This window comes from Helicoverpa armigera, chromosome 28 (genome assembly GCF_030705265.1).
Source record: "Helicoverpa armigera isolate CAAS_96S chromosome 28, ASM3070526v1, whole genome shotgun sequence".
Lineage (NCBI taxonomy): Eukaryota > Metazoa > Arthropoda > Insecta > Lepidoptera > Noctuidae > Helicoverpa > Helicoverpa armigera.
The window spans coordinates 3,492,708-3,508,138 of record NC_087147.1 but is presented as its reverse complement, the minus strand read 5'-3'; the positions used below and the strand labels follow the sequence as shown (position 1 = coordinate 3,508,138).

General features: G+C 34.0%; 1 protein-coding gene across 2 annotated transcripts in view; it reads right to left on the bottom strand.

The window, feature by feature from the left end:
- The window catches only part of LOC126056874 (irregular chiasm C-roughest protein), a 95,439-nt gene that overhangs the window by 24,938 nt on the left and 55,070 nt on the right, over positions 1 to 15,431 (bottom strand). For both annotated transcript variants that reach the window (XM_064042307.1, XM_064042308.1), the window contains exons 5-9: positions 9,226 to 9,377; positions 8,993 to 9,084; positions 8,545 to 8,653; positions 780 to 864; positions 307 to 395 (exon numbers count right to left, since the gene is read on the bottom strand). In XM_064042307.1, the coding sequence (XP_063898377.1) occupies positions 307 to 395; positions 780 to 864; positions 8,545 to 8,653; positions 8,993 to 9,084; positions 9,226 to 9,377 (527 nt within the window). The remainder of the gene's footprint in view (positions 1 to 306; positions 396 to 779; positions 865 to 8,544; positions 8,654 to 8,992; positions 9,085 to 9,225; positions 9,378 to 15,431) is intronic.

Here is a 15,431-nt window from a genome sequence, read left to right as displayed (position 1 = left end):
TATTACTTACAATACATTATATAAATATTAACAGAATTCTTGTTCATGATACATAAATTATTGATGTTTTTGTTCAATTATATTTTTTTGTAAGCTACATTAATCAAATAATATAATGAAACATACGATTAGTAGGAATGAGTAATTAGTCGTAAAGATAACAAGGGTCAAGTATTTCAAACTAGAAACTTTGTAACTTCATTTTACTATTCGATTCAGTACTTCTGTTTGTCACCAATTTCTCTGCGTGTATGTTACTTTGTCATCTTTTTACGTTATAATATTGTCGTTAATTCTCATACTTACCAATTCGTTGTTGATGTCACCAGGTATATGTTCATTGTTCACATACCATTTGTATGTAAGGTTGTTAGGATTCGCATTGGCTTGACAACCTAAAAAAAACATATGTATTAGAACATCGAATTTCATCCAAAATAAAAGATTTATAACAGAATCTCAACAAATGTTTAATTCAAAAAATAATCTTGCAAAAGCTTTATTCTCGATTTTTACGATGAAAAGGTAAGTCGTTCTAATGGATTTTATTCAAAAGGTTATTTCATGAAAAGAAATTAACTAATTAATTAATTTGTTAACCTTGATGAGAATTATCTTGAAGCATCTACCTACGCGAGCTTTCGAAGTAAGTACCTATTCAATAAAATTAATAGCTACGCAATCGACCCTTGGGGGACGCCTACGAATAGATTAATAAGAAGCTAGTGAATTAATATTCAAAATGAGATTTGTTATAAAAATAGTCTTGAAAAACTTACTAATAACAACTGTGTCTCCTTCTTGGATATTTCCTTTCAGTACTCCAGACTTTACGAACATTCGAACTTTTGGCGCATATTGTACCTGCAGCAAAAAGAATATTCGTGTTATACTTTGCTTTACTATTATTTGCTGAAGAAGTTCCAAGAACTGTAGTTATAGAACTACTAAGATTCAGTGTGTTCATACAAAATGCAGTTACAAGAATTGGTTAGTTAACCAGGTCAAAGATAAAATCCTTTATCATATTCATTCGGTAAAACATGCTAAAATTCTTCCAACTTTTTATCGTTTAGACTCTTTTTTAAATACTTATAAGCTATACGGTATGAAAAATCTTTGCCGTTAGTATTTTCATTTTTGTGAGTTTAATAACGTGAATTTTATTTCTAGCTTCCGCATTCTATCTGAAAGTAATTCACTAACGATTACAAACCAGACAGCCACCAACAATTAGGTCACGGTAAGACTCCAGAAAACGGCACAATTCCACTGCAAGTTGTATTGTAAAAAACTGAGCAGAAAATGAAAAGAAACGTCGTGGAAAACATCGTCAATTCACCAAGAACGAAACAATACTGGAGGAACCAGCCATTACGAATCGACTTGACCTAAAAATATCCGACAATTTCTCACTCGCAACTTTAAAAAAGGCGCTTTTGAAAATAAACGTAAAACCGACCATTTCTCGTTGTGTCCGAATCAGAAACTGTTTTCTAGTAGTTGTTGTGGCAAAACATACGAAGTAAGAAAATAAATACTATTGAAACTTCTAAGAGAAACTTCGATCGCTGTAGCTCTTTACATTGATGACTTAAAAATCGGAGAAGTCTTATTAAAAGAAGGAAATCGAAATCTAAAATCGACCAGATGGGATTTCAGCATTATATTGCTTTGTGTATGCATGGTTGTTTGTTTGACATATACATGAATACACTGATTATAATGCCTGGCTTGCCAGAATATATAAACAGTATGTATGTATGTACAAGGCGTATAAACATTATTGTAATTTTCAAGGTATGTATAATTTCTAATCAGCTTAAATCTTTAACTTTACTGTCATTTGAAACAAAGCTGTCGGATATCCATCTTTTATCAATCATGTTATAAAATCTTCGTATTCCACTTACAAAATACTCCAAAATTTGGAAAAAACCCTTCCCACTATCTAGTGATTACAAAACGGCCGATTTTATCCCACCAATTCCCTTTCGAAGCATAACAGGGATATTAAACTATGGCCGGAATACCCTACTAATATTTTATAGCTGATTGTTTAAGACAGGGTATTACAGAGCATTTTAAAGGCGTATGGTATTGGAAGCCAGCCAAACTGATATGGCAGTCCCCATATATAATTTGGAGAGCATAGAGGGAAGTAAATTGAAAAGATGGTCCTAATTTGAAATGGTTTTGGCGGTTTTGAAAGCAGGCAGCTTAAGTAAATTGATTAAAGCATAAATTATAATTCTGTGTTTTAAGTATCGGTAGATATAAATGTGATATTATTTGTATACAAACTCGAATATTTTAATAAGCCCTTAACATGGAAATCAAACGTAAAAGACGATTATCAAATAAAATATGATTCCTTAATTCCAGACAAATATTTCTCTGTATCCAAAGTCGTAAACCTCCCAGCCCTGCTTACAGAAGAATATATATGTATAAAAATACTCCCTAATCCGGTATAGCACATACTTTATTTTGTAACCAATGAACCTTTAAGTCTAGACGAAGCCTTATGTGAAAGGGAATTAAACTAACAAAGCCTTTCTGAAGTGACAATATAGCATTTGAAAGGTTCTGGACACTGAAGGGAAAAATGCTTGCTAAGTTATTTTCAAATCTAATTTTATGTGGTAAGGGCGTATTTTGCTTGGCGTATTGTGGGGATTACTGAGCGATGGATAATTTCAGTAATAGGAAATACATTTATGTGACAGAATTAATAGAATTTTTGCCTTAATTAACCCCCGACGCAAAAACGACGGGGTGTTATAAGTTTGACGTGTGTGTGTGTGTGTGTGTGTGTGTGTGTGTGTGTGTGTGTATGTGGCATCGTAGCTCCCAAACGGATGATCCGATTGTAATGCGGTTTTTTTTGTTTAAAAGGTATGCCAGTCGGGAGTGTTCTTAGCTATGTTTGGTGGAAATCGGTTCAGGTCTTCAAGGTCATCAGCTCGTTTGCTAGATGTGATAGGAATGTTACACGCTCAGTTTACTTGCAAGTATATGTGGGATCTGAAATTTGAAACACTAATGTCTTTTGGAACCACTGAGCTGATCTGCTGTTAGGGCACGAAGGTAGGAGACGTAACCCTGAACTGCCTTTTAGTAAACCCATCGAGTTTGGGCTCGTTGAATTTGTCTTGACGAGTTCTCTTCATGTTTCTGATTGACGAGAACCTGATGCTGGAAATGGGATGTGGCGGATGAAACCCTGGAATACCGGAATGAAACGGATAAACCTATTTATATTTTTGCTGAAAATCTAGAATGTCCAAAGGTCTTTATTGTTTCCCAATCGAGCCAGTTTGTCATGAGGATTATTAAACAGCTTCCTTTGGCCGAGATCGCATATAGCGACCCCATCTTAAGATAAAATAAATTAAATGAAAGAAGGAAAAATTAAGGAGCTCCTTTAAAAAGCATGAAATAAAATTAAATTATAAATTTTAAAAAACCCCCGACCCAAAAAAAGTACGCAATAATTATGACAAAAGGTTAAAAACGCTAAACCCTATAAAAAGCAAAAAATTACTTTTAACACTACGTAAACTAAATTTTGACGTGTCGGGGCACCGCTTTTTACCTTCATAAATACTTACATAAATCAAATGATACCTACCTAATTACAACATTCGTTTAAAAAAAAAACACGTATCTAAAGTAATGAATTAGAGCGGTCCCCCGACACGACAAAATTTAGTTTACGTAGTGTTAAAAGTTATTTTTTGCTTTTTATAGGGTTTAGCGTTTTTAACCTTTTGTCATAATTATTGCGTACTTTTTTTGGGTCGGGGGTTTTTTTATAAGTAACTTATCTTCAACGTACGGCTGCATTTAAAGATCTTGTAAAGTTAAAATGCTGAAAATCTAACTAATTATCACAATCTAAATAGACAAAGTAAAACATTTATTTGCTTAAAATTTATAAGTATAATAGAAAGTACTTGAAGCAGACACTCAAAAAACTCTTTAGAATAATACCAACGAAAAATATAAGAGGCTAGAAACTGAATAAGATTTCAAAGTGAAAAAGAACTTTATGCATGTTGTTTTATTCCCTTTGTTACTCACAAAATTAGGTGCTTCAAATAAGTGTTTCGAAACAGCTTTAAAATTTATGAGGGGTGAAACGTATGAATTGTTTGAATGATAGAACAGTTACCTTTTTCGTACAATTCAAGTTACCTTCTTTTTATTGTTTGTTTGGATCGTCCCTATTATGTATTTTTGAACGTTTGTATTGGTAAATAAGATAAATTATTAATTATTTAAAAATTCATGTCGCGAACACAAGTCTCTGTACATTCGCTCAAAGAGAAAAACCAAAAATTAGATCAAAGGAAAGAAAACCCGGAACACGGGCAACAAATTCAAAGGATTTGTCCCATTAAAACCTGACGTAACGGTTTGAAACCGCTGAAAAAATCATTCGGCTCATGATACACAAGTTCTGCTGACAACGAACACGGCATCGTCACGAAATTAGAGCCTTACACAGTCCTCCTTATTTTCACTTTTCCAGTATAAAACCACGACCAAAAATATTAGATCTACCCCAGTTAACAGATCATCAACGTATAGGAGCACTTCGATGGGTCATATGAAACTGGCGGTGTCGGTAAGCCGAATCGGCGAATTTTCTAAAAAGGAAGATGTACAAAAATTGTGGTGCGGATTTTTTTTACCCACTGTCTGTTTCCTTATTTCGTTTCTCCTTTCTTTATATCCGTTTATTGGAAGCTTGGCTTAAGAAGTAATTTATGTGTGTACAAACTCAAATTAAGGTTTGTTTTACTTGTTTCTTACATTTCTTGTTTTGAACATGGATTTAATTGACGTTTGGACATACGAACTTAATTTGCAGCTGCTAAGAAGTGCTTCCTATGGTCTGCGAAACATCTGTGAAATAATAATATCTGGTATGCAAGCGAAGACCATTTGTAAGATAAGAGTACGTCACTGAACTGAAGAAAATCTCTGGCAGTGACTCCTTTAGAAAGAGAAAAAAGTAGTAGCTTTTCTTTATTAAACTTATAATCAAATTAAAATATTACAACGGTATTTTCTACAAAAATAAACCCACACTGTTATAAAACCTTCAAGTCTAATCGAAGGCTAAAGAAAATCCGCAAAAACAAAAAGCAAAAAAATCTTTCAGACATCAAGAGTTTTCTTAACCAATTTATTATCTTATGGTAATTCAAGAAAACATTTCGCGTACGTCGCAAAAAGATGGGACCAAACGTGCCTCTTTTTCCTTCTACATACATTTTAATACAAAATTATACGAACAAGATAGGAACCCAAGGGAAGTTGGCCCATAAAGTCTTAAACAAAATGTGCGCTTAATCGTCGTATCAAATTATCTCATTTTTGTGGAAGCTGTAACGTCCATTTATGGATATAAAGTGATCATTAGCATAAACTCCAGCTTTTATAATGTGGCTGTAAGTTATTTTCATGTTCATTCCATTAGAACTAAGTATGGTGCTTTAAATCTATTAATTTTAAGATTTTATTTGAGCATACTAAGGAGTTTATTCATCCTCATTTTATTTTCAAATTTTGCACTTTTCTAGTCTATTCAGTCTGTGGTTAACTTTTTGACTCCTAGAATCTCATTCAGGGCGAAAAATACAAAATTAGTTTTTATACGATTCCCTTTTAAATTAATCTCCTAAACTGTCCCACCCGGAAGAAAGTCTAAAATTGTATATTTTGGTATGTTGTGATGATTTTTAAGAATGAATTGGTAACACAAATCCATAATTTACCTGCTATGCTGCTGTACTTTTCATAATCCCAAAGATTTTAGAACCCTTGACCGATTTTTTCCAAAACTCTGAAGAGAATGCAATACCAAATCTTACTGCCAACATTTAGGTGTCGTAGTAATAAATGAGCTGTTAAATTGGATGGCTGTAAATCGTTGCTAAGTGGGTTCGGAACAAGCTCCAAGTAAAAGAATAATTTATCAGGAACGAGATGAAAATGTTTGTTATACTCGTATTTGTCATGCGGATTTGGGGAAACTTGTAACTTATATTTATTGTAGTTTAGTTGTAATGTGGGTAATTTGGATCTATCTTTAGGAATAGGGAAAATTCTTATGGAATATGACTATTCCTTACGGTTCTATCTGCGTCCCTTAAAAACTTCTTTGTACACCCAGATGAAAGTCTATAAATTATAGCAGTCTCGGAGCATTTTTCGTTCAATAAGGTATCTCAAAAGTAAATAACTTTTCAATATTTGAAACTAGTGCTTTCAAACAAACTCTTCAGCTTCACATTATTAGGTGTTTTGAATTACTTTGTTTGTTTGTTTTTACTATGTTTGTTCATTCGCGATAAACTCAAAAATTGCTGCATAGATTCCACCTAGTTTTCCACGGAGAGATTCATGAGTAAAGCCAAAGTGTATAAAACCTTTGTATAGCCGGGCTTCTAGTCTAAGTACCTACAACTTTTTGTAGAACCAGACTTCTTATTTCCAGTCTAGCTACATTATTGATGAGTTTCTTCTATTTTAGGTCGCTTTCTAAGAATAAAATATCGAACCTCGTAAAACATTCAAGGGTGGAAAACACGAAAACTTGTGAGTGGTAAAACACCTGAATTCTATTTTAGTAATTACTGGTATCTTACTTAACTAGCTGTTTTCCCGCGGTTCCACCGGCAGCTTGTGGGAACTACTGCCACCGGGATAAAATATACATAGCTTATGTTAAGGGATAGTGTTGCTTTCTAATAATGAAAGAATTTTCTAACCAGTTCAGCAGTTTTGGGGGCCGTTAAAACACAAACTAAAAAATATTTTCTACAATAATAAAATAACATGAACTAGCTATTGCTTCGTATGTGTGAATAAAGGTTGTTTATTACTTTTAACCGATTACCCAAAAAGAGAGAAGTTATCAATGCGGAAGTTTGGTAGCCCATATTTCAATCGTTTACTAACTGATTTGAAAACTTCTTTTTCTAAAGACCTTCTTACGAAACAAAATAAGCTGTGTATAGTCAACCTATATGAATTTCATAACATCATTTGTATAAAAATGTAAAGAGAAAAATAATAACTCATTTGCTTCGCATACATGGAAGATGGTTATGAATCTAATATGCAGTGCGATGCTAGTTTTTCATAAAGTCGAGCAAAATCTAAAATACTATAGTTTACCGAGAAGTAAAGTCGGAATGTAAGTTTTATTTAATAAAGATTATGTTTTATATTTTTGCTTTTTGCAGTATGAATCCGTAAGTTAATATAAAAACATGTCTGCTTTTGCGTTTTTCTAAGGAAAAGGTATTTATTACTGTCATCATGTTTGTTACGAAATGTATCAAAGAGTTTTATTATTTCGTTAAAAATCCTCAGTTAAGTCTGAATACTGAGAATTGGTTATAACTGACTCGCGATTGTTTCCACTGTATTTCATCAAAGTAAAAGTTATTAGGTACGCTTAAAATGTTTTTATTCCTCTGGGTTTCGGAAGGCATGTTAAATTAGTGGGTCTCGGCTACCCTTTGAATATCTTTGGTAATCGTTACGTTAGTCAGAAGTTATAAAGATTGACAACCGTTCTTACCAAGGACACCTCTTGGGCTGACCGGGTTTGAGGAGGTTGGAAAGGTAGTTGCTCCATGTCAACACTGGTATATACTCAGCTCCATATTTTAGTGGGTATATGGAAAAGGGAAAAAGGTTAGGCAGATAATGACGAGATATTTAGAACTTATTCAACAAATAATAATAAAAAAATCCCTCTTCTTCTACTCTGTTTCATTTTAGTCCGTGTTTTTATCTCTCAAACACTTAACTTTTACATAAATTGGTCCTAATTGCTAATGTGACAAGAACTGCCACCTCTTGACTCGAATTTGATTTGAGCCGAAGTATTTCTGACATCAATTAGCTAATTACGATTACAAATTTAATTGGACTGAGACGTTGGTATCCTTGTAAGGGAATATTAATTATGTATATGTCACTGATATAGAATTAAATTAATTATTTGATACTTTAGGTAATGTGGGGGAAATTGTGTAATTGGAAATAAATCAATTAGAAAAATAATGTCTTGTTGTGTGGGTGACATATTAATACCTATTGATTAACCTTTATATGAAGCCATAGAGAGGGTCTTTAGACCCGATAAGTTAATGAATCAAAAATGAATATATTAATAAACCAATTTTGTTTACAATTGAAATGATGTACAGATTTTATAGGTATTTAATGCTGTTTTGAAGTTGAATAGTTTGTCTTTTTGTTGCGGGAACTACAGGACCAATTGGAAAAAAAAATGTGCTGTTGTTACAATTCCACGTCAGAGGCCGTCAGGCGTCTTTGAGAAAACTCTGACACTAGGACTTGTTACTTGATTAAACCTCGATAAGAAGTAGAAGTGTTGATAGCCTATTGCTATAGGAAGAGCAATTTTTACTTGATTTTGGGAAGTGTTTCCCACGGGACGATGGTGAAGGGTCATAAATAGCTAGTATAATAATATGTTTGTAAATAACTAACCTGCAATTTAATAGTGACAGATCTGTAGGCTCGGTCCGCAGTATTCTGAGCTTGGCAAGTCAGGGTCTGATTGTGGTGATGTCTTCTTGGACGCAATCGAAGTACAGACCTGCGGAAAATAAAAATGTTAGTAATTGCTAAGTATGTCGAGTCGACTTGTGAGTGCCAGTAGTGGTAAGTATAATGTTGTACACAATTTAAGTTGAACTAAAAATCTCACGACTAATTAATCTCTCATAATTATCAGTTTTATACATTTAACAACACAGAAACAATCATGCAAAAATCACAGAATAAAAATCTGGCAAACTGATGGTTTGCGACCAGAGTGCCGTTTCGTTGTTTTGTTGCACTGCTTTTCTTTCACTGATCAATGTACCTATACTTCCATTAATCGTTTATGTATGTATGTAGGTATTGATGTACCTAATGAGGTTTCTAGTCTTACCTTGCAGTGAATCTTCGTCCATCAGGCATTGGCACTACAGTGTAATTGACTCCATGTGTTAACACTCCACCATCATTATCGACCCAGGTAATCTAGAAAAAATATCATTTTATCTTATCTATATTTACCATTTTTAGAGGTATAGTAATTACATACACACTACTAGCTATAACATTTACCTCAGCTGCAGGTTTTCCTCCAACAGAAATGACACTACTAGCTATAACATTTACCTCAGCTGCAGGTTTTCCTCCAACAGAAATGCACTCCAAATTGACTTCTCTATCTTCGACTGCTTGGAGAACAGGTGCTTTCAAGATCTTCGGAGGTTCTGGAGGGACCAGCACAATGAGCCGAGCATATCTGGAACGGATTGCTGGTTCTCCTGTGAACAATAAAAAGGTCTTTGGTATTAAATCTTGGATTCATTGTGAGAGATCCTTGCTCTTCATTCTGCTCTTATTGATCTCAAAAAAAAAAATCTTCTTCACATAGAAGTAGGTATGTATCACGCTTATTAAGTCTCACGTGTATAAAATAGGGTTTCTAGGCCAGTCCAAAAGTATATTATGTATGTGAAATACAGAAGATATATTCTGAGGAAAAAGGAACCATTCACAAATTACCATAAACAAATAGCAGCAAATGAATTCATTCATAACATTACGGCAAGCATCCTAATTCATCAAAAACCCGTAACTCTACCGCAAATAGTAAATACCCTTCAAATCAACAATTCAACATGTAGGACTGGTTACGCATAAACCTAACCCTATTACCATAGTTTGTGCTGTTTTATTATAATCTAATAAACTGTTTTATACCTGAGGGTGAACCTGAGTGGAATAAATTTGTGGCTCCATGGTGCCTTAATGTTTGCCAAAATTGGGGATTGTTGCTGTAATTTGTAAGGGAATTTCCAATGGGATATTGCTTATTTTGCCATAATTTATGTATCGTTATGGCTTCTTTATAGTATTGAAGAATTTTTGGACAGCTTTTGCACTTTTTTTATAGTTTTCATCTTCTTTTCGCCCTGTTGATTTTTATTTGGGATCGGTGCTATATGTGTTTTGCTTCTATTCCTCTTTTCTAGTCATCATAGTTATTTCATTAGTACAAAATACTCGTATCTCATGGCTATGGTGATTGTACTTGAGTTTCATTCAGTCCCGGTCTTATATGACTTCGCTTCTCCAGACTTTGCCGTATAGCATTTGTTTAACGTATAAACCTAACCCGATTACCATAGTTTGTGCTGTTTTATTATAATCTAATAAACTGTTTTATACCTGAGGGTGAACCTGAGTGGAATAAATTTGTGGCTTCATGGTGCTTTAATGTTTGCCAAAATTGGGGATTGTTGCTGTAATTTGTAAGGGAATTTCCAATGGGAAATTGCTTAATTTTCCATAATGTATGTATCGTTATGGCTTCTTTATAGTATTGAAGAATTTTTGGAATAGCTTTTGCACTTCTTTTAATAGTTTTCATCTTCTTTTCGCCCTGTTGATTTTTGTTTGGGATTGGTGCAATATTTTTTGCTTCCATTCCTCCCTATCACTCTTCATATTTTTACCATCAAATACAAATTACTCGCTCATGACTGTACTTGAATTTCATTCAGTTGAAGTTTTATATGACTTCGTCTCTTCAAACTTTGCTGTATAGCATTTGTTTATTCGGCCTTGTGGCAGAAAAGGTGTTTCAACCCTTCAAGACGTTAAGGATCTACATTGCCCACATCCAGCCAAACCCCATGACCTTACCGTCCATTGATCCCTATTTCACTGAACAACTAATTCAATTTACACTAAGTCATACTAAATCTATTGGACCGTCTTTCTCATTTAACGCCAACAGATTGCGACCAACTAACTCATTTAGTTTCTAAGCGAAATGCTAAAAGCTAGTCCGATGTGATAAAGCTAAAATAATTGTTATTTAAACGTGTTAGAGAAAGTTGGGGGTAGTTGGACGCTGAACGGAGTAGACGACTTTGTTTATTAAATCATTTAATGGCTTTTGTAGTTCTCAGTTCGGTAATTGGGGGGATTATGTGTCTGCTTTCATTGTTCTACATGAAAGAGTGGGATCAAATTGATATGGATATTTTTGTGTTTTCACGTGTAAAACTGTACAAATTCTGATATATAGTAGTATAGTTTATTCAAAGAGTGAGTGGCTCTCATCACAACCATATTTAGTATTGTCTTATTCGTCATCAATAACGGTTTTTGAAAGTGTATTAATTTCCTCTTCATATTTTTGCAACCAAAACAGTCATCATTGCTATTGGTAATGAGAGACCAAGTCTTCTATCCCCAAATCTGATAAAATGAAGGATCGCCTCTCTGAATAATTTTCGTCAGTCCCAAAAAACACCACAAAAATTCCTTCAATTAAACCCTACAAAATCAACTCCACAGTTTTCATCCGTTTAAAAGTTCCCAAACAGACAGTCGGAACTAGAGTTATGAATGGAGTCGTTAAACATTTTATGTATAGTGGCTAAACAAGTTGTTTTGATTTATTCTGATAGTTCCACATTCGCGGTTAATAGTTTTACGTTTGAAATACTGAAGTTTTCACACACTTTTTGCCTCGCCATGTGTAGTTCAGAAGTTCTGAACTGTTGATGTTGCAACATACTTTAAAGTTTGGCATATAAATAAGGTGGGATGGGCATAAAATAAATAATGTTGGTACAAGTTTGCAGTTCTGGGTTTGTTAGAAATTATGGTTGTTTGTATTCTGAAATATGAGGGAATTTTTATTGAAGTATGTGTGGCTTATTCGTGATTCTGATAGCAAATCAAGTCATTGCTTTACGGATGATTTAAGGAGAATTCAAGCTAAAACTGATTATTTCGTGAAATCAATTCATTCGGATTAACCAGGAGCAAATATGAGTCAAGTTTTTTTAAGGAGCAAACATAGTGATACAATTTCAGAGTTCTTTTTTCAATACAGTAAACACCAAGATATCAAAGCAAGCTAAATATTTGTTTAGGTAAATATCTCGAGCGTGTAACTTGTCCAGTATCCAAGCTGTGCCCGACTCTCAAGTCGTGGCCAGCATGATAAGTAGTGCACAATACGTTTTGTTTTATTCGCGTAGAAAAATTGAATTATGTGACGATAAGGCTGTTTTGTGGCTGAGAATGAGTTGTTAGGTTTGAATTTAGTAAGAAATCTGCAGTTTTGTCTTCTTCAAAGAAGTTTACAACTTCTTCGTCTACAAAATACTTACCTGACAATCTTAGTTTTATCGCACTTTCATGCCAAAAATACTGAACCTATTTAAACGTAATTTGGTACACAGATAGCCTAAAGCCTGAGGAAGAAAACAGACTACTTATGATTCGGGTGCATGAAGCACTCCCTTGGGGATACGAAGAACAGCTAGACACTAAATGAGTTAAAAAATGTTTACTAACATACATCGATATTTCTGAAAATGCTATATCACCACCCAATTTCACTTCTAAATAGTAGATTCGGATTGAAAATAATCTGCACAACCTGATTGCACAGTAAACTCCTAGACACCCAAGTCAAACATTTACCAAACTTTTTTCACAAATTACCAAACACAGAACGCCCATATATCAGGAACAAAATCATCACCTACTTACCCATTTGAAGTGCACTTCACTCAAATAGGAAGGTACCTTTTTAACGACAAAAGGTCTGGGCAAACACAATAGTTGTGTCAGTGCTACCAAATTGTCCAACTTTACATCGTTTAACTCACCGACGCCTGTTTAAATTCGGCTCTGGTGGGGGTTGGTCTAAGTTATAGGGTTATAGCGTTTTGAACTTTTGAGCGTTTTAGGGAATTTGTTGCGCCACTTCTTTTTCCCAGCAAAAACATTTTGGGGCTGCCTATTTATAGACGTTTGAACAGTGCTGATTTATCAGCCTAATCCGAATATACTTTTTAAGTTTTAATAATATACAAGAATTTTAAATTACATTGTTGCTCTTGGCGAAGCGAATAAAAATAGTTGTTTAGTTAATTAAACATTTTAATTGGCCTTGAGATGAACATTTTAAATCTACCGCTTAATGAACAACGATTTCTTTGTAAGAAAAAAGTAAAGATCATAATAATACTTTCCGTAATATCCATTTTCACTTTCACTGAATAAGTTACATCGAGGTGTATGTTTGCCAGACCATGTCTAAAGAGTTTTGATATTTCTTCAAAATATTGCAAAATAAAAATTTTCTTGACGATTATTGCAGCTTATTCTGCACCAAAAAAAAAGCTTTCTCAACTTGCACCACAGCCTAACCTCGAACAAAGCCGTTGCGGTTGAACAATTTGCGGGTGTGCTTTTGCACGGTCAAAGGCAAACGCCTTTGACCGTGCAAAAGTGGCTTTTTCTTTGCCCGACCATGTTTGACGAACGTCTAGTTGGACACAATTAACTTGTACCACTGTGAAGTTGCTGCACTGTGGTATTGTCCCACTGTTTTGTATGGCGGCTGATGGTACCATAGTTTTTGCTATGTATGAATAATTTTGTTTGATGTGGTAAGTTTTGGGAAATGTAAAGGCTGGTTGGTGTATTGTTTTTGCAATATAGTGTGTTAATGTGTTGGGTTGAAATTTTGTGTTGTGTTAAAATTATTTGGGGCCGTAGTTACGTAAGGTAATAAATGTGATTATATTTTGGTAACTGCTGAAAAAAAATACTCTAGTGAGAGTTTAATTATCTCTTAACATTTCAATTAAAAAAAAGAAAAAAGTAGCCTATAACCTCTTTCGACAAAGGAACTATGTTATACTGAAATATTTTTTGTATAAACGTACAAACATTTCAGCACTATAGTATTAAATACAGATTCACTTTTCAACTGGACAGTAAAAAGTCCAATTGTCACAGAAAAGTTTGTCAGCAAAAATTGATACTGCATTTAATAATTTAATGCGAGAAAAGCGACACCAGACAAGATTAAAGTTTCAAATAAAGTTACCGAGTTGAAGCAACTTCTTATCTAGACAATTTGCGAGGATGAGGTAAAAAACATCCGGTGAGAATAAGAATGAAGACTTGAAGAACGAAGATGTTCATTTCGATGGATGTGGACCACTTTTGGGGTTTGTAAAATCAATTATAACCGAATCTTCGGCATCTGCGGGGAAAGAGATCTGTTTTTTTTTTCGAAAATACCCTGATAGTCTATATGTAGTTTATCAGTTATGTTATGGGTACATATAGCTACATGTAGCTATATGTGGTTTATCAGTTGTGTTAGTACCCATAACACAAGTTAATTAATAACTTACCATGGGGCTAACCGACCGTGTGTGAAAAAGTGTCCCACATTATTAGTGTCCCACATTATTCTAGAAATACTGCTAATAACTGGTGCTAGAGAAGGAGATACGATACGACTGAAGAACCTACAGCGACCAGCTAGTTAGCTTCGATAAGTTCATAAGGTTATATCTATTTTTTATGGAATACCTAATGTAACTATTATTTAGCAAATATTTTTGATTTCTTTTTATTTGTCGCTGAAGAATTGCCCCTTGTAACTCTTGAGACAAATCTAATGAACGAATTTGAGTCTTGACTAACAAAGGGATGATACCTGAAATTCCAGTCAAAATTAATAGCAAACCAAACCAAACTAGAAATGGAACTAAACCCAACGGTATATTTAATGTTAATTTCAAAACTTCAAAACTAAACTGAACTCAGAATGCAGTAAAGTAAAGATACCACAGACTTCAGATAAACAGACATGGACAAATATTAAAATGTTTCGTTTCTAAATTGCAAATGGTAAAGGAAATTACTTTGATTTTGCATATCCGTATTTTATAGAATCCTTTCATCCTTTGGTGGTGTACTATCCTTCAAAGCTATGTCAACTTTACCTTATGTTATACCTCTATTTACTTGGTAAGTAAATTATGAATATAGTGTTACTCTTTGCATTGGCACATAAAATAAATTATAATATTTGGTCATCTGAGGGCACGGCAGTGCCCCAGCCAAGACTCGAGCAAAACGGGCACGGCCGAACCATCTTTTCTCGAAGCGTTTCGCGGCTATTTCAGCCCCCTGTATCTTCCATGTGAACAAAGCTAAGAGTTTAAGTTTTCGATGACCAAGAGTAAGTATTAAAACAAGCTCAGTCTCAAAATTACAAGACATTTGAATAAATAGTTTACGAGTTATGAGCGATCAAAGTTACACCATTTTGTCACTGACTCACTCACTGACCGATCATCAAAAGTCTAAGGTACTTCTAGCAAACTTAGAACCTTCAAATTTGGCACCAAGATAGGTTGTTAGCTACATATAAAGGGAAAATTATAAAAACCTTAAAACTTAAAAAAAAATAGGAAACAAATTTATATTTGCGGTTTTTCAAGAACATTGTGTATGTATTTTGACTGCATTGATAACTTTGTTAT